The 27,582-nt window shown below is 40.8% G+C and overlaps 1 protein-coding gene across 2 annotated transcripts in view; it reads left to right on the top strand.

The window, feature by feature from the left end:
• Window positions 1-27,582, top strand: part of ACACA (acetyl-CoA carboxylase alpha) — a 624,740-nt gene that overhangs the window by 167,269 nt on the left and 429,889 nt on the right. For both annotated transcript variants that reach the window (XM_073542564.1, XM_073542565.1), the window contains exons 29-31: window positions 13,487-13,605; window positions 22,147-22,170; window positions 23,199-23,342. In XM_073542564.1, coding sequence (XP_073398665.1) covers window positions 13,487-13,605; window positions 22,147-22,170; window positions 23,199-23,342 — 287 coding nt within the window. The remainder of the gene's footprint in view (window positions 1-13,486; window positions 13,606-22,146; window positions 22,171-23,198; window positions 23,343-27,582) is intronic.

Here is a 27,582-nt window from a genome sequence, read left to right as displayed (position 1 = left end):
GATTTACTATTTATGGCGGTTTTTATGTTTGGCGGCTGTCGCACGCTAAAAGACGCTTTTTATTGTAAAAATAGTTTTTGCATCACCACATATTGAGAGCTATAATTTTTCCATATTTTGACCCACCGAGTCATGTGAGGTCTTATTTTTTGCGGGACGAGTTGACGTTTTTATTGGTACCATTTTCGGGCACGTGGAATTTTTTGATCGCTTTTTATTCCGATTTTTGGGACGCAGAATGAACAAAAACCAGCGTTTCATGAATTTCTTTTGGGGGGGGTGCGTTTACACTGTTCCGCATGCGGTAAAATTGATAAAGCGGTTTTATTCTTCGGGTCAGTACGGTTACAGCGATACCTCATTTAGGTCGTTTTTTTATGTTTTTGTCGGTTTTATGCAATGAAAACTATTTTATATAAAAAATAATTATTTTTGCATCGCTTTATTCAGCGAGCTATAACTTTTTTATTTTTTCGCTGATGATGCTGTGTGGTGGCTCGTTTTTTGCGGGACAAGATGACGTTTTCAGCGGTACCATGGATATTTATATGCGTCTTTTTGATCGTGCGTTATTACACTTTTTGTTTGGCGGTATGATAATAAATCATTATTTTTTGCTTCGTTTTTTATTTTTATTTTTTAAGGGGTTCGCTAAAGGGGCTAACTAATGGGACAGTTTTATAGGGCGGGTCGTTACGGACGCGGCGATACCTAATATGTGTACTTTTATTGTTTTTTTTTATTATTATTTCCAAAAAATGGATTTATTGGGGGAATATTTTTTTTTTTTTTCTAATATATTTGGCGATTTTTTTTAAAATTATTTTTACACTTTTTTTATTTTTTTTTTTACTTTATTAAATAGTCCCAGGTGGGACATCACTGTCCTGTGACAGATCGCTGATCTGTCACATCACAGATCACTGTGACAGATCAGCAATCTGTCACAGGCATTGAAGAAGACTTCCTCATGCCTGCGCTTTGCAGGCACTGAGGAAGCCAGCTTCCTCAGGCCCCCGAAGGCCCCCGTCGCCATCTTGGATTCGGGGGCCTGGAGGAAAGGAGCCCCCCGCAGCAGCGCTGCACATTGCGCTGCCGTGGGGGGCTCAGGTAAGCACGGAGGGAGCCCCCTCCCTGCCGATGCTTCCCTTTAACCCCCGGTACACCGCGATCGTGTTTGATCGCGGTGTGCAAGGGGTTAACGTGTCGGGGCGGTCCGTGACCGCCCCTGACACATTGTGCCGGGTGTCAGCTGTGATAATCAGCTGACACCCGGCCGCGATCAGCGGCGCTCACCACGTGGGCGCCGCTGATCGCGGTAGACGTACTATCCCGTCCACGGTCATACGGGCCCGGGTACCGTGGACGGGATAGTACGTCGGATGTCAGGAAGGGGTTAAAGGCTGTCCGGGTGACCTGCAATCTAAGGCTAAACTGTGCTCTCTCCCCTGTGATGGGAAATTCTTATTCGGAAAGAACTTGGACGACATCCTGGAAAAAGCAAGCAATAGGAAAAAAGGCTTCCCCAGGTTCCCAATAGAGCAGAGGAGACAGCCCTTTCGGAGGGGCGGAAGGTTCGGTAGGGGGCGTCCTCCGGCCGATAGAAGAAGATGGGAGTCCAAAAGGAAAAAAGAGTCAGGCTTTATGTTTGGTGGAGGTACCTCCACCTCAAAAAAGTCACCACAGTGACGCCAGTATTCCAGTAGGGGGGAGATTGGCACTCTTTTCCCAGGCCTGGGAAGAGATCTCCTCCAATACCTGGATCCTAGGCATCTTAAAAGAAGGCCTGAAAAATCCCCTTTATTCACCAACCCGAAACCCGTGTTCATAGTTACCCCTATCAGAAGAGCGGCCGAAGAACAATTGGCCTTGGAAGCAGAGATCCTGAACTTAATAGACAAACAGGTCCTTTACGAAGTCCCAGACACACAGAAGGGAAGGGGGTTCTATTCACCACTTTTTTTGTTCAGGAAACCGGACCAATCGTTCAGGACAATTATAAACCTCAGAGGAATCAATCGGTGGATAAGAAATCAGACCTTCAAGATGGAGTCAGTGACTACGGCCATAAAGCTACTACATCAAGACTGCTTTATGGCTGTAGTCGATCTGAAGGACGCATATTATCATATCCCTATCCATCCAGATTACCAAAAATACTTGAGGGTAGCACTTTATATCCAAGGCATACTGAAGCACTTCCAGTTCACAGCTCTTCCGTTTGGTATATCCATAGCCCCGAGAGTGTTCACTAAGGTCATAGCGTAGGTAACAGCTTTCCTTTGGATTCAAGATACAGTCATAATACCCTATCTGAACGATTTCCTCATAGTGGGCAACTCCGAGGACCAATGTACTGCGCAGTTAAGTCAGGAGTCCGACATCTTACAAGAATTAGGGTGGATAATAAATTTCAAAAAATCTAAACTACAACCCCTAAAGCAACAGACCTTCCTGGGATTTATCCTGGACTCAGAACGACAGCTGTTTCTGCTTCCGAAGGCCAAAAAAGAGAAGGTGTGGAACATGGCTTAGTCAGCCCGAGACCAACCTCAGATGACGTTGAGGAAAGCAATGTCTCTTCTAGGCACCCTGACGTCCTGTATTCCGGCTGTCAGATGGGCTCAATTTCACACCCGTCAACTCCAGTGGGAGATATTAGCAGCACAAAGAGCGCTAGGAGGGAGTTTAGAAGGAGGTCTAGAGCTTTCATTACAGACCAGAGACACTCTCAACTGGTGGCTGGACAATACAAATTTGGCCGCAGGAATACCTTGGGACAGACAGGCGACAGATGTGATTCTAACGGACGCAAGCTCCCTGGGGTGGGGGGGCGCACCTAAGGGGTCACGTAGGGCAGGGGTCCTGGACACCTCAAGAAAGGAGGGTATCCTCCAATCTCAGAGAATTGTGGGCTGTGAACAAAGCCCTAACCCACTTCTTTCCCCTACTCAGGGGTCGCGAGGTCCGTATCATGTCAGAAAACAAAGTGACGGTGGCATACATCAACCACCAAGGGGGAACAAGATCATACTCCCTCATGAAAGCAGCAGACAACATCCTGAGCAAGGTAGAGCAACACTTACACTCTTTAACAGCCTTACACATAAAAGGGGCAGAAAACATAGAGGCCGATTTTCTAAGCCGCAATACTCTGAGGCAGGGAGAATGGGTCCTAAATCGGTCCATTTTTCAAAAAATAACGCAGCTCTGGGGGGAACCAGTGATAGACCTCTTTGCCAACAAGCACAACAGGCAAACACAAAGGTTTTGCTCCCTAAACCCAAGGGAAGATCCATGGGCAGTGGACTCTCTGCACATTGATTGGGAATTCAAGCTGGCCTATGCGTTTCCCCCAGTCGCTATGATCCCAACAGTGGTCAAGAAGATCAGGACCGATCGAGCCAGAGTGATTCTGATAGCCCCATTCTGGCCAAAAAGGCCCTGGTTTGCTCTACTACGGAGAATGTCCGTCTCCGATCCATGGATTCTGCCAGAGATTCCGGACCTTCTAGCCCAGGGCCCGATACTCCACGCACAGGTCAAGGGATTCCATCTGACGGCGTGGAATTTGAAAGGTTGCTTTTAAGGGGTAAAGGGTTCTCCCCGGGGTTGGTGGCCACCCTGCTTAAAAGTAGGAAACCAGTGACAACTAACATCTACGGCAGAACATGGAATAAATTCCTACAGTTCCTAGGTAAGCCGTTAGAACAAGAACCCCCGATTAGTGCCATCTTGGAGTTTTTACAAGCAGGTTTGCAGCTAGGATTAGCGATAAATACACTTAAGGTTCAGGTATCTGCACTAGGGGCACTCTATAACTGCAACTTGGCAGCAAATAGATGGATAGCCAGATTCATCAAATCATGTCATAGGGCTAAACCTATTCCAATACCCAGGATAGCTCCTTGGGATTTAAACCTAGTACTAGAGGCCCTTACAAAAGAACCATATGAACCATTACATCAGCTCCCTGTAAAATTTCTGACCCTAAAAACAATCATTTTAGTGGCTTTTACTTCAGCCCGTAGAATAAGCGACCTGCAGGCTCTCAGTAAATCCACCCTATACACAAGTTTTTCAAGACAGGGTGGTGCTAAGGACAGACCCCACTTATCTGCCTAAGGTAGCGTCAGATTTGCATCGAGGTCAAGAGATTATTCTCCCATCCTTCTGTGATAATCCAAAGAATCCAGGGGAAGAAAAGTTCCATAGTTTGGACGTTAAGAGGGCCCTGCTAGAATACATATCTATCACTAGCCAGTGGAGGAGGTCCCAGTCCCTATTCGTAGCCTTTCAGGGTGCCAGGAAAGGCTATGGGGTTTCAAAAGGGCCTATTGCTAGATGGATTAGGGAGGCCATTAGTGTAGCCTACTCGGCTAGTGGTATCCCGATTCCTGACGGCATCAAGGCTCATTCCACCAGAGCCGTGGCAACCTCCTGGGCTGAAAAGGCAGAGGTATCGATTGAACAGATTTGTAAGGCCGCTACCTGGGCCTCACCTTCAACCTTCTTTAAGCACTGTAGATTAAATCTATCCTCCTCTGCTGACTTAACCTTTGGTAGAAGGGTGCTGCAAGCGGTGGTCCCTCCCTAAGGTGTTTCAAAGTCTCCAAAAATCTCTCAGGTGGTGCTGTCATGGGTGAAGGGAAAACCACCATGGTTACTTACCGGTAGCCGTTTTTTCCGGAACCCATGACAGCACCCGTATATTCCCCCCCCCTTTTCACCGTATTGGTGTGCACAATTAATTGGGTGCTTTTGAGTGATGTGGTGTCGGATTAAACATGTAACTAACCGGGAAGTCCTCTCAATGATCTGTAACCCAACTGAAGCGGGGGAGAGGTGCCGCCCCTTATATCTCAGTAGGTTCCTGTCCTGGCGGGGCGGATCCCTCTCTCAGGTGTGCTGTCATGGGTTCTGGAAAAACCGGCTACCGGTAAGTAACCATGGTGATATTTCCTCCTTATGTGACATTTCTTCCCCTGTCTCCTGGACTTCCCATCCACTACGAAAAATCAGCTCAAGTCCCCCTTGCTCGTGGGAGACTGCAGAAGTCATGTGACACAGCTATTTACTCTTTATTGAGAGGGAAGGCGGAGGAGGAGTGAGCCACAAACCATAGAAGGAGACTGAAAAAGATGTTACAGAGCTCTATATCAAGTGCTTTACCTCACAGTAGAGGTTGATTCAGATCAACCTAGCTGAGCTCTGCTGTATAATGTCCTGCATGTTTCTTCAGGTTGTATTTATGAGCTAAAAAGTGAATGAAGAACAGGCATTAGCCTCATTGCTGTGCTCAGAGATCACCACAGCTCTTTCCATCCCACCAGCTACCAGCGGATTGCAAGTTACCGATAGCACATGGAGAGGGGAAAACCTGTAAGAATGCAGAACTTAATGGCCAGGAATGATATTATTCCTCATGTACACACACAGGACACCTTATTATGTATAGTTACTTGTAAGGACAGTTCCCCTTCAGGAAAAATGGTGTACATGAGGCAAATTTGCATGATGAACACTACAGAACTTCAAAAATGGCAATGATGCATTTTAACCCCTTACAACCTTAGTCACATCCATACGTCCAGGTTGCCTGGTACTTAACGACCTTAGACGTATGGATACGTTTAGCAGATTTTGCGTGCACAAAGGCTGTGCGTGCACGATCGCTCCCGGCACTTTAACCACCACACAGACAGAGCGAAGTAAGAACCTCTGCCCTTGGATCGGAGACCCCGAGATGTCATTGTGGGGTCCCAATCATTGGCATAGGAAACCGATGTGAAGTTAGTTTGATTATGCGCAGTACATGATCTAACTAACTTGTTTCTGCAGGGCTGACAGGCTGTAAGGTATAGCAAGTCTTCTGCATTGCTATACCTTATAACTGCAATCAGAGTGCAGAAAGTGAAAGTCCCATAGTGGGAATAAGTAAAAAAGTAAAAAAAAAAAAAGTTGTAAAAATATTTTGGAAAGAAAAAAATCACAAAATAATGAAAAATATATTATACCCATAAATAAATATTATTATGAAAAAATAAATAAACGTACACATATTTGGTATTGTCGCGTCCGGAACAACCCAGCCTATAAAACTGTCCCAGTAGTTAACCCTTTTAGTGAACATAGTAAAAAAAAAAAAGAGGCAAAAAATGATGATTTATCATCATACCGCCGAACAAAAAATGGAATAAAACGCGATCAAAAAGACAAATGTAAATAAAAATGGTATCACTAAAATCATCTTGTCCCACAAAAAAAGCTGTCATTCAGCTCCATCAGCCAAAAAAAATTAAAAAGTTATAGCTCTCAGAATAAAGCAATGCAAAAATAATTATTTTTTCAATAAGTTTTTATTGTGTAAAAGTGCCAAAGCATAAAAAATGCATAAATGGAATATCACTTTAATTGTACTGACCCAAAGAATAAAGCTGCCTTATCAATTTTACCATATGCGGAACTTCATCAAAAAAATAAATTAAATAATTCCTGAATTGTTGGCTTTTATTTATTCTACTTTTCAAAAATTGGAATAGAAAGCAATCACAAAATATCATGAGCCTGAAAATGGTACCAATAAACACATAAACTCTTCTTGCAAAAAATAAGCTCTCGAACGTGACTGTTTTGGACAAAATATGGAAAAATTATAGCTCTAAAATTATGGCGATATAAATCTGGTATCGCTGTAATCGCACTGACCCGAAGAATAAAGTAGTTTACTCACTTATACCGCATGAAGAACGGTGTAAAAAATAAATAAAACCAATTCTTCCCCTGCTGTTGATATTTTCATTCTGCCTCCCAGACATTGCAGTAAGTCTCTGCGCGTATTCATCATGTGTTCTGCGCTGATCGCTTGCATCTGGGTTTCCATGTAAATCTCTGAAATACATGATTCAGTTGGAACCCCTGGCTGAACATTCCCTATAATGAGGCAGATGGAGGAACTGTGGATGCTGTCTGACCTGTGATCCAGTGTTGGCAGTCTTTTTATTAGGAGTAGAGATGAGTGAATTTGATTGTGTTCCTGCTTATTTGGGAACCCAGCTTCCTGGATCACTCTGGCTGGTCAGCTGTTTGGCTCTGCAGCTGCATGTGTCGCGGCTTTGTGACAGTCACGACTAGTGTTGAGCATTCCGATACCGCAAGTATCGGGTATCGGCCGATACTTGCTGTATCGGAATTCCGATATCGACTTCCGATATTTTTTCAATATCGGAATTCGGCATCGGAATCGGAAGTTCAAAGTTGATTGACAGACTGACGTCATCATGATGTGCGGTGTGTGCGCATCATGATGCGCCGTCATTTCGGGCCTTCCGGGGGTCTCTGCCGGCCTGCCGGGGGGCTGTGCCGGCCTGCCGGGGGGCTGTGTGGACTGCCCGGGGTCTGTACCGGCCTGCCGGGGGGCTGTGCCGGCCTGCCGGTGGTCTGTGCACCCTGTGGGGGTCTGTACCGGCCTGCCGGGGGGCTGTGCCGGCCTGCCGGTGGTCTGTGCACCCTGTGGGGGTCTGTACCGGCCTGCCGGGGGGCTGTGCCGGCCTGCCGGTGGTCTGTGCACCCTGTGGGGGTCTGTACCGGCCTGCCGGGGGGCTGTGCCGGCCTGCCGGGGGGCTGTGCTGATGTCCGGGGGTCTGTGCAAGCATCGTCCGATGGGACTACAAGTCCCATCGGGCGATGCCTGCTACCATGACAGTGATTGACACATTAGCCAATGATGGGACAGTAGTAGTCCCATCATCCGGCTAATGTGTTAAATGTTAAAAAAAAAAAAAAAAACTACATACATACTACATGCATGCTACATACATACTACATGCTACATACATACTACATATATACTACATACATACTACATACATGCTACATACATGCTACATACATACTACATACATACTACATACATACTACATGCTACATACATACATGCATGCTACATACATACTACATGCTACATACATACTACATGCATGCTACATACATACTACATGCTACATACATACTACATGCTACATACATACTACATATATACTACATACATACTACATATATACTACATACATACTACATACATGCTACATACATACTGCATGCTACATACATACTACATACATACTACATGCATGCTACATACATACTACATGCATGCTACATACATACTACATGCATGCTACATGCATGCTACATACATACTACATGCTACATACATACTACATGCTACATACATACCACATACATACTACATACATACTACATACTACATATATACTACATGCATGCTACATACATACTACATGCTACATACATACCACATACATACTACATACATACTACATGCATGCTACATACATACTACATGCCACATACATACCACATACATACTACATACATACTACATGCTACATACATACTACATATATACTACATGCATGCTACATACATACTACATGCATGCTACATACATACTACATGCCACATACATACCACATACATACTACATACATACTACATACATGCTACATGCTACATACATACTACATATATACTACATGCATGCTACATACATACTACATGCTACATACATACCACATACATACTACATACATGCTACATACATACTACATATATACTACATGCATGCTACATACATACTACATATATACTACATGCATGCTACATACATACTACATGCTACATGCATGCTACATACATACTACATACATACTACATGCTACATACATACCACATATATACTACATACATACAATACATTCATACAATACATACATAGACATACAGTACATATAACATAGAGTAACATACTTACCAATACTTGTCACATTGTTCCCCGAAGCCATTGTCTTTTCCGGAATAAATATTAACATAACAAACCACAAAAATACTCACCCACGATCCGAAGCAGTCCACGAGTGTGTCCCATGACGATCTTGGGTAGAGAACGGCAGCATCAGATGATGCTGCCGTTCTCTACGGGCTGCAGGAATCCAATGACGGAAGGTAGGTATCCTTCCGCACTGTATTCCTCCGCCACTTAAAAAAAAAAAAGTCCCTAGTCTCACTTTATGACATTGCTGCGTGGGAAATTCCCACACAGCAATGGCATAAAGTGAGACTAGGGACAGTGCGGAATCCTTCCGCACTGTATTCCTCCGCCACTTAAAAAAAAAAAAAGTCCCTAGTCTCACTTTATGACATTGCTGCGTGGGAAATTCCCACACAGCAATGGCATAAAGTGAGACTAGGGACTTTTTTTTTTTTAAGTGGCGGAGGAATACAGTGCGGAAGGATACCTACCTTCCGTCATTGGATTCCTGCAGCCCGTAGAGAACGGCAGCAACAGCTGATGCTGCAGTTCTCTACCCAAGATCGTCGTGGGACACACTCGTGGACTGCTTCGGATCGTGGGTGAGTATTTTTGTGGTTTGTTATGTTAATATTTATTCCGGAAAAGACAATGGCTTCGGGGAACAATGTGACAAGTATTGGTAAGTATGTTACTCTGTTATATGTACTGTATGTCTATGTATGTATTGTATGAATGTATTGTATGTATGTAGTATATATGTGGTATGTATGTAGCATGTAGTATGTATGTAGTATGTATGTAGCATGCATGTAGCATGCAGTATGTATGTAGTATGTATGTGGTATGTATGTAGCATGTAGTATGTATGTAGCATGCATGTAGCATGTAGTATATATGTAGTATGTATGTGGTATGTATGTAGCATGTAGTATGTATGTAGCATGCATGTAGTATGTATGTAGCATGCATGTAGTATATATGTAGTATGTATGTAGCATGTAGTATGTAGCATGCATGTAGTATATATGTAGTATGTATGTAGCATGTAGTATGTATGTAGCATGTAGTATGTATGTAGCATGCATGTAGTATATATGTAGTATGTATGTAGCATGTAGTATGTATGTAGCATGCATGTAGTATATATGTAGTATGTATGTAGCATGCATGTAGTATGTATGTAGCATGCATGTAGTATGTATATGGTATGTATGTAGCATGCATGTAGTGTATATGTGTTATGTATGTGGTATGTATGTAGCATGCATGTAGCATGCATGTAGTATGTATGTAGCATGCATGTAGTATATATGTAGTATGTATGTAGCATGTAGTATGTATGTAGCATGCATGTAGTATATATGTAGTATGTAGCATGTAGTATGTATGTAGCATGCATGTAGTATATATGTAGTATGTAGCATGTAGTATGTATGTAGCATGCATGTAGTATATATGTGTTATGTATGTAGCATGTAGCATGCATGTAGCATGCATGTAGTATGTATGTAGTATATATGTAGTATGTATGTAGCATGTAGTATGTATGTAGCATGCATGTAGTATATATCTAGTATGTAGCATGTAGTATGTATGTAGCATGCATGTAGTATATATGTAGTATGTAGCATGTATGTATGTAGCATGCATGTAGTATATATGTGTTATGTATGTAGCATGTAGCATGCATGTAGCATGCATGTAGTATGTATGTAGTATATATGTGGTATGTATGTAGCATGCAGTATGTATGTAGCATGCATGTAGTATATATGTAGTATGTATGTTGCATGTAGTATTTATGTAGTATGAATGTAGCATGTATGTAGTATGAATGTAGCATGTATGTAGTATGCATGTTGTATGTATGTAGCATGTAATTTTTTTTTTTTTTTTACATTTAACACATTAGCCGGATGATGGGACTACTACTGTCCCATCATTGGCTAATGTGTCAATCACTGTCATGGTAGCAGGCATCGCCCGATGGGACTTGTAGTCCCATCGGACGATGCCTGCACAGACCCCCGGAGCCTGCACAGACCACCGGCAGGCCGGCACAGCCCCCCGGCAGGCCGGCACAGCCCCCCGGCAGGCCGGCACAGCCCCCCGGAGCCTGCACAGACCACCGGCAGGCCGGCACAGACCACCGGAGCCTGCACAGACCCCCTGGCAGGCCGGCACAGCCCCCCGAAAGGCCCGTACAGACCCCAGAGAGGCTGTACAAGGGCAGGAAAGGGTTTTTCTTATTCCGATACCGGAAGTCCCATAGACTTGAATGGGACTTCCGGTATCGGAATCGGCGATACCGATACTTTTTTTAAAGATCGGCCGATACCATCCGATACGATACTTTGAAGTATCGGACGGTATCGCTCAACTCTAGTCACGACACATGCATGGTGAGCCCAACAAACAGGTTCACCATGTATTTGTTGTGACTGTCACACAGCTGCGACACATGCAGCTGTGGTTCTGAACAGCTGATCAGCCAGCGCAATCCAGGAAGCTGGATCCCTGAGGAGTCTAGTTTCCAAAATGGTATCACTTGTTGCCAGCTTTCACCGTTTATTCACATCAGGGGCTCTCCAAACTCAACATGACATCCGCTAATTATCCAGCAAATTTTACATTCAAAAAATCAAATGGCGCTCCTTCTCTTCTGAGCCCTGCCATGAGCCCAAACAGTGGAGAAATTGCACAGCAAATTTTTACGTCTATTTTTCCCCGTTACCCTTGCGAAATGAAAGATAAATTGGGTCTAAAGTAAAATTTTTGTGACAAAAAGTTAAATGTTCATTTTTTTCATTCCACATTCCAAAAATTCTTTTAAAGCACCTGAAGGGTTAATAAACTTCTTGAATGTGGTTTTGAGCACCTTGAGGGGTGCAGTTTTTAGAATGGTGTCACTTTTCGATATTTTCTGTCATATAGGCCCCTTAAAGTCACTTCAAATGTGAGGTGTCCCTAAAAAATGGTTTTGTAAATTTTGTTGGAAAAATAAGTAATTGCTAGTCAAATTTTAACTTCCTAACAAAAAAAAAAAAAGTTTAAAGAATTGTCGTGATGTAAAGTAGACATGTGGGAAATGTTATGTATTAACTATTTTGTGTGTCATATCTCTGTGATTTAAGAGCATAAAAAATAAAAGTTTTAAAATTGCAAAATTTTCATCAAATTTTCAATTTATTTTTTTCACAAACGCAAATCATAACGAAGAAATGTTACCACTATCATGAAATAAAATATGACACAAAAAACAATGGCCGAATCGCCAAGTTCCGTTGGAGCGTTCCAGAGTTATTTCCTCATAAAGTGACAGTGGTCAGAATTGTAAAAATTGGCCCGGTCAGTAACATGTAAACAGCCTTGGGGGTTAAATAGGTTAACTGACATAAAATCAATTTTTAACAACAAAGGATTTTTAAAAAAATTTCTGTATTTGCGTCTTCCAGTTACTGGTATGATTGCATGTGAAAATGTAAATTGTAACAATAGTGGAAAATAAGTCATAACTTGTTTTCATCTGACAACTCCTTTATCAGCTATCCACAGGATAGACGATGATTTGTTGCTCAGGGGGTTCTGACCACCACACCCGCATTGATTGGCAGAATGGGACACTTTTATCCCCACTAGAATGGAGTGGCTGTGCGCATGCTCCACCGCAGCGCCATTCAATTCCTACTAGGCAGTTGATTGCTGCTTTTTCCACTTTTAGGCTTTAAAAAATCATAAATAGAAACCTGTCTCATATTATCGTCACATACAGGATTACATTGAACGGTAATATACAGAAAATCAGTGGTCTCCCAATCTTTCTGACCTTGAGAGCCACATTCAGCTTTGAGAGAAGGTCGCGACCCACATTTAGGTCTAAGAGAGAGTTGCGGGCCACATCCAGCTCTCGACCCCATCACAGTGGCGACACACAAAGCCCTATTATGGGTATAATGACAGCCAAAGCTTTTCCACAGAAACCACACAAAGGCAGTACACCAAGATCCAGAGGTTCCCTCAATACCTCCATTCAGTATTCTCTTATCAATCACTTTCACCACACTGTCGCAGCCTGCTTCAAGCACCTCTTCTGACACTTGGTATCATCCTGTCTCCAGCTTACCATACTTAAATTATCTCCAAATCTCCAAGGCCAGACTATGCACATTCAGATCTGCTCTTCTGTGCAGGGTTACTCATAATATTCGCCATATGAAGACCTGCTCTTCATTGTTGTTTTCTGGAAGTGGTGCTAATGCACCAAGCTGGTAGGCAGCCGCTAACCACACATCATGGGCCAGCGAACCTCTTGAGCCACAGGTTGGGGAGCCCTGCAGTAGACCTACATGCCCGTATAGACGGCTTAGGAGAATTGATCTTAATAATAGATGACCTTTAAAAATTCTAATTTTCACAGAGCTTTGTGTACACTTTAGGGGCTTGTAGATGTAGTGTGCCAATTGATGCAGTATGTGCTTTATTTGTATTCGCTGTGTAGCTAATAACCAGATAGCAGAAACGCATCTGTAAATTCGCTGTAAAACGTCATTACGTTGTGCCAACTGATCCCTGGTCTCAGTCATGACCTATTGCTGTGGACCTTCAACCTTTTGTCATTTTGTTTTATTTCATCGTACTTTTGTCTTTCAGGTGTATGTTCGGCGAGCATACATTGCCTACGAACTGAATAGTGTGCAGCATCGGCAGCTAAAGGACAACACGTGTGTAGTTGAATTTCAGTTTATGCTACCGACATCCCATCCAAACAGGTTAGTGCTTCCCCATTTAATAAAACTCTAAAAATATTAGCATCACTTCACGCCTGTGATGGTGGTATGGTATAGTAGTTATCCTAAATTGTTGTCAAATTTCGAAATATTATTGTCACTTTTAAGTTGAGGTGCCCATACTTTTGCACCGGTCAAATTTTGTTTAAATGCAGATTGCACATTTTCTGTTAGTACAATAAACCTCATTTGAATCCAGAAATATAACTGAGTCCATCAGTTATTAGATATATGAAACTGAAATAGCTGTTGCAAAAACCAAAATTGTTATAAAGAAAAAAGGTTAACATTTATAGGGGTGCCCAAACTTTAACATATGACTGTATATTTTCATAGACTGGATGTTTATTAACACAGCGATAGCACATATGTGAAGTTTTTATTTTATTTTGAATTGGGCAAAAGGGGGGTGATTTGAATGTTTATAGTTTGTTTTATATTTTTAAAACTTTTTTTCTACGCTTTACTTGCTTCAATAGTCTCCTTAGAAGATTTGAAGGTGCGATCTTTTGTTCGCTTGTGCTGCACAAAGCAGAGCTTCAGCCCTGCTATGTGTATCAGAAATCATCGTCACCTACCACCTCCATCCTCCTACCACCACCTGCTGGCGCTCACAGGAGATTTGCATTGACAAGCACGGGAGTCTCCTGATGAACCCCGGCTCTCATGACAACCCAACGGTGCCCCACGATCACTTGATAGATGCACTGTTGGGTGTGTCTTGTGACGTGCTTCCACCAGGCACCAGTTAAATGCTGTTCTAAGTGATTGACCGCGGCATTAAACATGACACGTGCGCCGGAGCCCGCATCAAATACAGGGACACGACTCATGATGTACCTATACGTTGTAGGTTGGGAAGGGGTTAAATACATGTTGGTGATACATATTCTTTCTAATTGGATTACTTTACAGTTTGAAAAAAGAAAAAGTAATGCTCCTGGGTGAAAAATCCACTTTATTGTAATATTTCAAAATGAAATCCAAAAAAATACATGGCGGAATGAAAGAGAAAAACTGTGTGCTTCAAACACTATCTGACATTCTTTATCAAAGCTCAGTGGGAAAATGTTCCCAGCAACCCTAAATATCCCGGTGAAAGAATCAAAAATGGATACTAGGAGCATGGGATGGAATGAATCATCATAGTAAAAACACAGATGTGAAGAATTAAAACACAAATCCAACAGGAAAATAGAATAAATATACAGTATGATGAAATTCAGACTTTTCAGTAGTGATACATGATTTGATCTGGACCAAGATTAAAAATCCAAAAGGCTTCTCTTGTTAATAGGCGTCTCCTTATGTCACCTCCGTGTGCTGGTCTATTAACCTTTACATTGCCAATAATTGCTTGAAAGGAAGAAAGCTTTCGCTGCTGATTAAAAATGAAATGTTTAGCAGAAGAGGAGATATGACAGAGTACTGCAGCCAATAGAACGTTTCTGTCATGAGTACAAATAACCGCATATACTACATATTCAGAATTACAATTAATATATTATTTGATGCTGTAAAATGTTCGAATTCTTAGAATTCGGAAACTGGGTGCACTGCAAAGCATACATTGTTATTTTTTAGTGTTAAGTTTTAAGTTACAAAAGGTGTTTTAAATACATTTAACATAAAAATACAATTTTAGGAGGCTGTGTTATCACCATAAATGGGTAAACTGTTAAAAACATTCAACTTTTCAATCTGTTATCAAGAGGGATTTTACATTTTACTGCTCATGGCCTATGTTACCAGCCGCCACTGTAGTCTCAGAGGCATCATTAGGCATTAAAACATTATTTCAGCAGCTACTATGCACATATACTGTATATATTTGAGAATTTGTATTGAATTCTGTTCTATCTTGGTACAATTACAATGTGAACTTGCTATACTGTACACCCGTCTTATGGGCACTAGATGGCAGTGTTTCACTGCGGTTAAATATTGAGAAGCGGTCATTTTCCTTGCGGTCAGAAAGAGAAGGGTTTGTTGGAAATGTCCACCTCGATTTCATGCAGAACAGTCTTCATGAACTCATCACAGTGACCTTCCGATTGTGTTTCATTGACCTAGCACCGTTAAATGTTATTTTGTTTTAGTATAATTTGTGTAGCATACCCGCCATACAATGCTCATACCCAGTATTGTATTGCCTGAATCAAGTACTGTGCTGAAATTAGATTTAATATTACTCATCCAACATTAGGAGGAGGTAGGCCTTGAATATTTTAAGAAAAGGTTTGAAGATGCAGATCACTCTAGTGCTTGAAATGATATAGCACCTTGGGAAATATATGGCTGCTTCTGGTCTTAGCGGAGGGTCCTTTGTTTTAGCAGAAGTTATATGGCGCTGTGTATATTTATTTTTATGATTTTCATCCGTTTTTGACCCTCTATGTGGCACCAAAGCCCATAGACTATAATAGGTCTGTACTATCCGTGACGACAGACGGAACACACATGTGAAGTGCCAAACACGAGAATGAGACCTAACCAGTAAATATTCCGTTCGTTTAATATATTAATAAAACGATCTTATGCTGTGTTCAGCTGGACGTATGAATGGTATATTGTAATGGATCTGTCATAAAGCATATTGATTGTTATATAAGAGAGGAACAGGACATTGCCTTCAGATATCGGACCAGCCTTTTCTCTTTTATTCAATTCTCCATCGCTTCTTTTTGCCTGAAATAGTCTCTTCCCTAAGAATGTTCTCTACTTATTTGTCGCCAGGCTTATTCTACTAGTGGAGTTTTCTTGGCTGAGCAGCAGTCCATTAATTTTAGTGTAGCGTTTTTTAGGATGGGGTAAGCCTGCAATGAATAAATGAGCTGCAGACACAAGGAAAGTAATCAGAATTGGAATAGGACACACAGCTGGGTCCATCTGCTCTCCATACTCTCTGCACTCTTTAAAAAAAAAATGCAATCTTATTTTAATGCAATTTCTTCATAATGATCTTCTTTTTTCCTGTTCCCAGCACCATTTAACCAAGTTTTTTTTTTTTTCTTTAGGGCAGTCAGCAATGGGTATTGATTTGCAGGGGGTACAAATGAATTTTGCATAGTTTGCTTCATACCAGATAAATTAGTCATTCCAACTTGAAATGTTGAGATCATGAGACGAATAAGGAACCAACTGATGAAATAATTAATATCAGTGTCCTCCTTTTATAAAATGTATAATTTTTATCGTGTCTCTTAGTATGAGCAGAAGTCTTGCTTGGATGTAAATTCAAAAGATGTGTCAAGCTCTAAATAATGTTTATCACAGGATTCGCATAAAAAACAGCTCCTGTAATAATCGGTCAAAGATATTCCTAACATACACGTATAGAAGCCAGCAAACGTCTCGTTTGTAATACAATATCTTCATAGGTGTATAGAGGCCCATTTCCAACAACCATCACTCCAGTGTTCTTATGGTACTTTGTGTTTGCTCACTGTGTAAGAAGGCTAATGGATGGTTAGAATACCCTTGAAAACCCTTGTGCAAGTACGTTAGCACAGCTGAAAACAGTTTGGCTGATTAGCGAAGCTATAAACATGACCTTCCTTTGAGCTAGTTGAGAATCTGGAGCATTATATTTGTTGGTTCCATTAAACTCTCAAAATGAAGCTATAAACATGACCTTCCTTTGAGATAGTTGAGAATCTGGAGCATTATATTTGTTGGTTCCATTAAACTCTCAAAATGGCCAGAAAAAAAGAACTTTCATGTGAAACTCGACAGTCTATTCTTGTTCTTAGAAATGAAGGCTATTCCATGTGAGAAATTGACAAGAAACTGAAGATTTCCTACAACGGTGGGTACTACTCCCTTCAGAGGAGAGCACAAACAGGCTCTAACCAGAGTAGAAAGAGAAGTGGGAGGCCCTGCTGCACAACTGAGCATCAAGACAAGTACAATAGAGTCTGTAGTTTGAGAAATCGATGCCTCACAGGTCCTCAACTGGCAGCTTCATTAAATAGTACAGTGTCAACGTCTACAGTGATGATGTGACTCCGGGATGCTGGCCTTCAGGGCAGAGGGGCAAAGAAAAAGCCATATCTGAGACTGGCTAATAAAAGGAAAAGATTAATATGGGCAAAAGAACACAGACATTGGAAGATTGGTAAAAAGTGTTATGGACAGACGAATCCAAGTTTGAGGTGTTTGGATCACATAGAAGAACATTTGTGAGATGCAGAACAACTGAAAAGATGCTGGAAGAGTGCCTGATGCCATCTGTTAAGCATGGTGGAGGTAATGTGATGGTCTGGAGTTGCTTTGGTGCTGGTAAAGTGGGAGATTTGTACAAGGAAAAAGGGATTTTGAATAAAGAAGGCTATCAATCCATTTTGCAATGCCGTGCTATACCCAGTGGACAGCGCTTGATTGGAGCCAATTTCATCCTATAGCAGGACAATGACCCAAAGCACACCTCCAAATTATGCAAGAACTATTTAGGGAATAAGCAGGCAGCTGGTATTCTATCTGTAATGGAGTGGCCAGCGCAGTCGCCAGATCTCAACCCCATTGAGCTCTTGTGGGAGCAGCTTGATCGTATAGTACGCAAAAAGTGCCCATCAATCTAAACCAACTTGTGGGAGGGGCTTCTGGAAGCATGGGGTGAAATTTCTCTAGATTACCTCAGCAAATTAACTGCTAGAATGCCAAAGGTCTGCAATGGTGTAATTGCTGCACAGTGAGCATTCTTTGACGAAAGCAAAGTTTGAAGGAGAAAATGATTTCAAATATGAATCTTTTTTTAGAACCTTGTCAATGTCTGGACTAGATTTTAAATTCATTTGCCAACTCATTTGATTAATAAAAGTATGAGTTTTCATGGAAAACACAAGATTATATATATACACAGAGAGAGAGAGGGCTACATATATACAGTGTATGTAGTCCTATAGGTCTGTACAAAAAACATCTAATTTCCTCCACCATTATTGTGTGTGTGTGTATATAGATATGTACATGCGCACACACACACATATATACTGTTAATTTATAATGGTGATTGAAATGAGAAGTATGTATATATAAATGTGTGTATGGCTATATACACACAAACTCTTCTGGTGAAATTCTGTGTATTCATCTGTATTCCACTCCACACATTCTTCACTGCTTTTTGAAGAGAATAAGCATAGTTCAAACACATACACCTTTTTTTTCATAGGACTCGTCTTTAGGACCCATAAATTTGCTCCCTGCTGTGGTTTCAACAGGCATGAATAAGAGGAAGTGTAAATGCTTGGCATCCATTGTTCAGCTGTCCCTTCTCGGCGTAGTCTAGATTTATTTTTCACATATTGCTGATGATTGCTGAAATGTGTGTCTTTGTAAGCACAAAGGTCAGTCAATGTACTGGAAAAGTAGTGTATTTTTATCAGAACACTCCTTTTCTCCAGGTATTTGCCCATTTCTATAGATCGTGAGTTTGTTCAAGCTTCTTCCAATTGCATCTTGTGTTTTTCAATCTCTCCATTATTAGTTGTATTGTTACTTTATTATATCTTATATATTGATGCTCTAAAACTAATTTGATGATATAGTTAGTGGATCAACTAGTACAGTTAATATCTTAACTAATCAATCTAAAAATCCTGGAACATGCTTTTAAGTAAAAAAAAATAAAATAAAAAATAATAGCAACCCAAAAACACTACGTATCAGCCAACATGACCTATAGTAGATTTAGTTTCCTCCTTTCTTATGGGGCTTTATGTTCAATGCACAGGCAACAAAGTGCGGTTGCCTTTAGTGGGGAGACTTGTTTGCAGCAGGCCAGTCTAGGTTCGCAGACACTGAACATGTAAACATATAAGACCCGCTGACCACACGAGAGCAAACTACTTGACCAAACATAAGGCATCCTTTTGTGGATGGAACATAAGTGCAAATTTTGGGAGGTCACTCCATTTCATACCTCTGCAGACAAGTCTCGTCAAGATGCTCCATTTCTTTGGTCGCCAAATACTAATGGTTATAAAGTTATAAAAAAAAAATCAATAGAAATCTCTTTTAATATGATTACAACCAGATTTTTGGACACATACGAAAAATATTGAATTGACCTAAATAATCAAAAGTGAAGGAGGAGAGGTGCTCTAGGTGTGGGAAGTGAAGTGTTAGACGATATTAGATAAACCCCAAGTCTAGTCCAATAAAAAAAAACCAGGAATTTTAAGTGAGATTTATTTACTTATTTGTTAATTTACTTATTTTACTTCTATAAAGCCATAAATTTCCACAGCACAGACATCATCAAGTTACGGTACTACTGTAAGGCTGTAATCCGATGATCCCCAATAACACACAATATTGAAAAAGTCTCCACTATGTTGAGGCACATTAGAGGTTAATATGTGCCCTCTTGGTATATGGATAGTTAGAGCTCCACCAATACACTGTGTATGAAATAACCTCTCCCATCAGTCTATTTCCTTTTTCACATTTTTTTTTTATAAAAAAATACTAAAAAATAGAAATAATATTCATATTATGCACAAAGGAGTAATTTGACATTTTTACTTTTCTAATCATTTTGTTTACTTCACTCTAAGTTCCTGTAAGACTGAGGACTGAGGCATTTATCTCAAGTAAAATATTAGCTCTATAACAAAGTTTTTATTTTTTTTCTTATATAATCCAACATTGGATTTTAATCCTTTCTCAGTCCACAGTTCAGGCATTGACATGACCTCCCTGCCTCTCAGAAGTGCAGTAACTTTTTGTGATGGGTGAAATATGGTGGTCCAAAATGGTTCTGACTAGTGATGAGCGAACGTGCTCGGATAAGGTGTTATCCGAGCATGATCTAGTGATAACAGAGTGTCTTCGGCGTGCTCAATTAATATGTTTGAGTCCCCGCACCTGCATGTCTCGCGGCTGTTCGACAGTCACAACACATACATGGATTGCCTATAAACCAGGCAATCCCTGCATGTGCTGCAGCTGTCTATGAGACATGCAGGTGCGTGGACTCAGACATATTATTCGAGCACGCCGAAGACACTCTGTTATTGATCATGCTCGGTTAACACCTTATCCGAGCACGTTCGCTCATCACTAGTGCTGGCTCTTTGATGAGGTGTAGCATTTTGAAAATTCCCAATGAAATCTAAATACTGTTATCGTGTTATGTCTTTATTGGTTGTGAGTCTTCCATTGGCTTTTCTGTAATTTGTATATATATTGCTGGTTTTCTGCAATGTCGTAGACCTTTACTTATGCATAAAGCAGAGTCTACATCATTAACTTCCCAGCGAGTGAATGTGTTACTGGTGTACCTCTCCCCCGATCTTCTCTACACCCCATTAGTTGCTGCTTTTTGTGCAAAAAAAATGGTTTAACATAATACACAGTGAAGAGTAATCATCGTCTCATAGCTTCCGTTTTGCATATCTGTGTATTTTCCTCATCTTTGCTGGTTCATAGATTATTAGACATGTGTGAAGATGTAGGCAAAGATACCATTTTCCAAGTATTTACTTTAGAGTTACATGTAAAGACCAAATTGCACATTTGCATATCCTCACACAACATTTCTCATTGTGTAACGTCCTTTGATATTTGCTTTTAAAAGTTACCGATAAACATTATCGTTTATGTATGTAATGTGGTTTAAAGGCGTAGTCCGCTATAGGCCAACCCCAGCTAAATCAATTTGAGAGCGAAATAAAATAACTTCCAACGGTGCCATTCTAGCGATGTCAGTGCGCGTTTTCAGTAGTGATGTGAGATTATGTCACTTGCCAGCTGCAGCCAACGAGTGGCTTCTTGTCAGCCACAGCTCATAATTATTCCATCAGAATGGACATCCGCAGTGATGGAAGGCTGCTGCTGACAAGGGTCCACTCATTGGCTGTTGCTGGCACATGACACATCAATATTGCGTCGTAGCCAGATTCACTGGACTGTGGCCACTGCGGGAGGTGAGTATACACTGTTTTTATTTTAATTTAGTCCTGAATCGATTTGGCTGTGGTTCTCCAGTTTGGGGACAACCCCTGAAATTTATGTTTTGAAATTCTAATATGATTTTAGTAATTGTTTTTAAATATTTTTTTAAAAGAAATAATCTTCTGTGTTTGCTTACTTTGACTCCTGAAGAACAATCCAACGTAGATTTAAAAAAGCAAAAAATAGGGCTGGGTAGAATTTAAAAATTATATTAGAAATATGTTTGCTGATTTGTCAGATTCAACCATGCATATATTGCACTGGCTATTATTCCGTGGCCTTAAAGGTTATGTTCACTCTCGGCGGTTTTGTGGTAGAAATATCCATATGTTTGGTATTGTTTCGCAGCATGCACATTTGCTTTTGAAAAACCTATTCAAACGAATGGGATGGTTGTAGACATTTTTGAAACTACTTGGCAGCTTATGAACTTAGACGTTAATCAGTGTTACGGGAAAATTGACATTCCGAACTCTTGCATGTGCTTCACTACAAGTTACTTGGTTTCTGCTTTGTTGGGTTTTGTTTTTCTATTACTAAATGTTTCTTCTTGTTTGATTCCAGAGGGAACATCCCTACTCTGAACAGGTATGATATTTGCATTATTTACTCAAACCGATAATCTATATCATGAGGTTCATTATGTAACATGCTGATTTACTCTACTTTAGAGCAGAAATAGAATAGTACGAGTCTAAGGGTATATACTTACATGCCGCAGTTTTGTAGATTTTTTGCAGAACTCTTTGTAACTAAAACTTTTCAATGTATCTGAATATGGTCGTTTTGTCGACCAGCACACGGTTTTCTGCAATTTATAAATTTCTGCAACTAATCTGTGTGTGAATATACTCTGAGTATGATTAAGTGAGAAATAAGTCACAAGCTACGTATTACAACTGCACAACTCCGCTTCATTGAGATGTTAACAGCAGAATACATTGTATAACCATTATATGGCTCAATGTCGGAGCCATACATTTAGTGCCAGAAACTGGATATTTATGTCTTTAGAAAGTATAGTAATTCTAGAAGCCAGAAACCAACATTAGTGATAAGCCAGGGAAATTAATTTATGCATAGAAAGCTGAAATCATTGGAAGAGATATGGAGCATGGGCTATGGTCAAATGGTCTAAGAGCGACAGCTCTGGGCTGCAGGTATCAGACACTAGCTATTTGAACTCAGCCAGCTATGTTTGACTCTGAAATGCTTCCGGGTTTTAGAGAAAACATAGTTCAATAGCTGTCGAGGGGACTGAGCTGTGCTGTTGAATGGTCGGACAGGCAGGTCCCCACCAGATTTTTCCCATCCACTGCAATGGATTGACAGGTTTCTGCCTATATGCGCATGTAGTCAAACACCTATCACTCCAGGTCAGCGGGCAGGGATAAGTCACTGTGGACCCACCTGTCCAACCAGTCTACAGCACGTCTCTTTTCGCTCAATGGCTATTGAACTATGTTTTTCTCTGAAATCCGAAAACGTTTCAGGATCATACATGCCTGGATGAGATCATACAGTCAGTACCTGATACATGCTGCCCATGGCTTGGTAGCATGTATCAGCTGTCAGGTTATCTTTAATTGATTTTATTTTCTTATTTTATCCATCAGAATGTCGTTTTCTTCCAATCTCAACCATTATGGGATGGTGCATGTTGCTAGCGTCAGTGATGTTCTACTTGATACTTCATTCACTCCTCCATGTCAGAGGATGGGTGGCATGGTTGCATTTCGGACTTTTGATGATTTTGTCAGGTATGTTTTGTTTTTGTGAACTTTTGTGTATAAAAATAATTGAAAGTCTATGGTTAATAGCACTTTGGCCCTAACTCATCAAGGCTGACACATCCTGCTCAATAAATTAGTTGCATCTTATCAGAAATGTGCACTGTGCCAGAAATGTTAATCCAGTCAGAGGCCGGAGTAAAGGGCCTGTCACTCTAAGCGATATCGCTAGCAATATCGCTATAACTTGTGACGTTCTAGCGATATTGCTAGCGATATCGCTGTGTGTGATACTTACCTACAACCCGCTCCCCCGCTGGTTATCGCTGATCGCGCGAGAACGTCCTGGACTGTTTCTTGTCGTCAGCTTCCTGCGGCGCTTCCTGCTGTGACGATGAGCTATGCGTGGAGCCGGGCGGGAGGATGCAGGATCGCCTGGTGTGACAGGTAAGTAGCGACCCCCGTCCCCAGCGATGTCGCTAGTGAGATCTGCCTGTGTGGCAGCTCACTAGCGACAACTTAGCGGTGTACCAGCGATCCTGACCGCGTCATATCGCTGGTCGGGATCGATGGTGCATCGCTAAGTGTGACAGTACCTTTACTCTTCCTTCGTAAGAAACTATACCACTTTTTATAAATTTGGTAGGCGAGCGTAGCCACGACCCATCTCCTCAGCAGCTCTGCCCATTTTTGGCGGGGCTGCTTGAAACTGGCAGGAAAACACCAAAAGATGCAAAATTTGTGTAGCTCTGCCTTCTGCAAACATTTTGCAACTTTTCTAAGTGTTTTATGACAATTTTCTGGCAAAAAAAAAATTGATTTATCAGTGTGTTTTAAGTATTAAAGGGAACTTGTCACCAGGTTATTACCATATAACCTACGGCCACCACCTTTCAGCCCCATGTGACAGCATTCTATATTGCTGAATATATGACTCCAATTCGCCCTGGAAGGCAAAAGAACACCTTTTATTACATTCGCCTATAGGGCGGTCCATTCTGATGGGCTTTGCTGGTCTTGATTCAGCACCTCTGTTCTTGATTCAGCACTTCACTTCTTGGGATGCTGTCCTCCTTCTCTGCTTAGTGTTGATGACGCATCCTATGACATCACTTATTCCACATGAAGCAGAGAAGGTGGACGGAATTGCAAGAAGAGATATATAGTATGAAAAATATAATTTGTGTGTTTCCATGTTCTTTGAGATTTTTTTTTATAGTGGCAAGATGTAATTTTCTGGTACATATAACATTTTGACCACTCTTTATTACACCGTGTGAAAGGCAAAATGGAATTAAAGTGCATTTAAGAATTTTTTTTAAAACTCTGTTCACTATTTATTTTAATTGACACGTTAACTTCATTGCAACACAAACTATAGTTTTCACTGGTGTGATTTGTGGATACACATAACTTTTTGAATGCTTAAGATAAAAATGTAGACTGTAAAACAAGGGAGAACAAAGTTTTCTGGTTCAAAGGCCACATTGTCATATTGAACTACTTATAAGCTAAGCAATAAAAATTAAAGGGGGATTACTGTTTGAGAAGTTTATGGCTCATCAAAAGGATATGCCATAAATGTCTAAGGGATGCAGGTTCCATTACGATTACTGCCACCTACCTGGAAAATGGGGGTTCCTTTTTCCCCCAAACAGTACTGTAGAGACGAAGAGACCATGTAAATATCTAACTAGCTTGAAGACTATGGAAGGAATTAGTAGCTATTTGCATTTTACAATCACCTTAAAATAGAATAGTTAGAGCTGCATGTATATGCAGCCTCTACTTTAAAGGGAACCTGTTACCAGTTTTGACAGATATGAGATACAGCCACAACCATTCAGGCTTGATATACAGCATTCTATAATGCTGTATATCTGCCCCAAGCCTGACCTGAAAGACAAGAAAAACAGCTTTTATTATATTCAACTGGGGGAGGATGGTCCAGTCTGAGGGGTGTCGCTGGTCTTGGTCTGGCGCCTTTTTCTTGTGATGCTGTCCTCCTCCTTGCTTTGTGTGGATGACCCGTCCCTACGTCATCCACACAGTGTCCCCTGGCATTGCGCTCCTGTGAAGGTGTACTTCTCTGCCCTGACCCAGGGCAGAGTAAAGTACTACAGTGTGCATGCATCGGGGCTCTTTGACCTTTCCTGTCGCCTGAGTGCTGCAGTACTTTGCTCTGCCCTAGTCAGGGCATAGAAGTACACCTGCGCAGGAGCACGATGTTAGGGAGACTGTGTGGATGACTTCTTGCCTTGTGTGGACTTGTCATCCACACAAGGAAAGAAGAAGGACAGCATCGCAAGAAGAAGGGAAGCACTGGGCCAAGACCATCGACATCCCTCAGACCGGACTGCCCCCCAGGTGAGTATAATAAAATCCGTTTTTCTTGTCTTTCAGTTCGGGTTGGGGGCAGATATACAGCATTATAGAATGCTGTATATCAGCCCTGAAAATTGGTGGCCGTATCTTATAACGGTCAATCCTGGTGACAAGTTCGCTTTAAAGCTACATTGATACATACACATTCACACCAACACTGTGTTCTGTCCAATTTTTTAGCTTGATAGTTGGTGAAAATATATTTTTAAAAATGTAATTATGGAAAGAAATCTAAAAAGAAAATACAGAAATAAAAACAGGGTGTATCATATATTTAAATAATGTCACTCCATGCCTGAGTCAGGTTCATGTATACTCAGGCCTATCCTGTTTGAGGTGCATTATGTGTCCTCACCCTGAAACTCGTTTTTTGTTTATTATGTACAATTTTTTTCATGTATATATTTTGGAAAATTTCCTGGAACATGAAATTTCTTAATATTGTGCCCCTGAGATGGCATTTTTAACTGGAAGGCTGGTGGGGTGGCACTAATACTCCCCACATGGAACCGGGTGGGTCAAGTAATTTTCTTTATTTAGAGCTCAGCCCATACTTTTATTATAGCTTTCCCCACTATTTACCATATGAACTTTCATATAGGGAGTCAAAGAATAAAAAGTTGTACATGCTATAATATACAGCAATCCAGGAACAAAAGGTATTTTCATTCACCAAATAAATATATTCTGCAGATCCGGTCATCTACATCACTGTTTACATCATGTCTTATTCCTTTTGATTGCTCCCCACTTATAGATCATATGGAAAGGTGCATCATATTCCACTGTTAGTCATGCACAACTGTCCATATACAGATAGTGGCATCACTGTGACTGCCTGGAGAAGATGGGTTCACAGCAGTTTACAGATTGTGTGATTTCTGTAACCATCTACTGGCTCCAACTCTGTTCTTTAAAGGAGGTTAGCAGGAAGGTTACATGTGAACAGATTCTAACAGCTCATAATGATAAATGTCCAGTTATGTCAATTAAGGTTTTGCAAAGATATATAGACAGGCCATTAATGGATGCCATACAATGTTATAACATATTCTATAATTTCTTTTAGGCTTTTTTTCTGCAGTATATACTGTTAGGTCCAGAAATATTTTGACATTGATACAGGTTTTGGCATCATATTCAAGATACAGTCATATAATCAATAGGGGCTTTAATTCAAAAGTATTCACATCCTAATTGGAGCAAGGGTTTAGGAATTACAGCTCTTTAATATGTAGCTGCCTCTTTTTAAAGGGACCAAAAGTAATTGTACAGTTATCTCAAAAGCTCTTTAATGAGCTTCATGGGCTATTCACTTATTAAACCATCATCAATTTAACATTTAACAGGTAAAAGGTCTGGAGCTGTTCCAGGTGTGGCATTTTCTTTTTGAAACTGTTGCTGTGAACCCACAATCTGTAATCCAAAGGCGCTCGCAATATAAGAGTAACAGATAGTGATAGTCATTAGGCTGAAAAAAAAAAGAAGAAATCCATTAGAGATGGCAGAAATGTTAAGAGTGGCCAAATCAACTGTTTTGGTACATTCGGAAAAAAACAGCAACTCACTTTTGAGCTTGGAGACTCAAAAAGACATGGATGTCCACAGAAGACAACAGTGGTGGAAGATCACAGAATCCTTTCCATGTTGATGAAAAACCCTTTTGTTACATCCACCCAAGTGAAGAACGCTCTCCAAAAAGTAGGAGTTTCAGTATCTAAGTCTACCATAGATAGAAGAATTCATGGGAGCAAATACAGAGGATTCACACCAAAGTGCAAACTATTAATCAACCTTAAAAATAGAGGCCATATTAGGCTTTACAAAAAAAAACATCCATAGAAGCCAGCCCAGTTCTGGAAAAGCATTCTTTGGACGTATAAAA

This window comes from Dendrobates tinctorius, unplaced genomic scaffold, assembly GCF_039654945.1.
Source record: "Dendrobates tinctorius isolate UK_male_01 unplaced genomic scaffold, ASM3965494v1 ptg000127l, whole genome shotgun sequence".
In the NCBI taxonomy this organism is placed as follows: domain Eukaryota; kingdom Metazoa; phylum Chordata; class Amphibia; order Anura; family Dendrobatidae; genus Dendrobates; species Dendrobates tinctorius.
The sequence above is the reverse complement of the archived record's forward strand: the minus strand, read 5'-3'. Positions and strand labels throughout refer to the sequence as shown.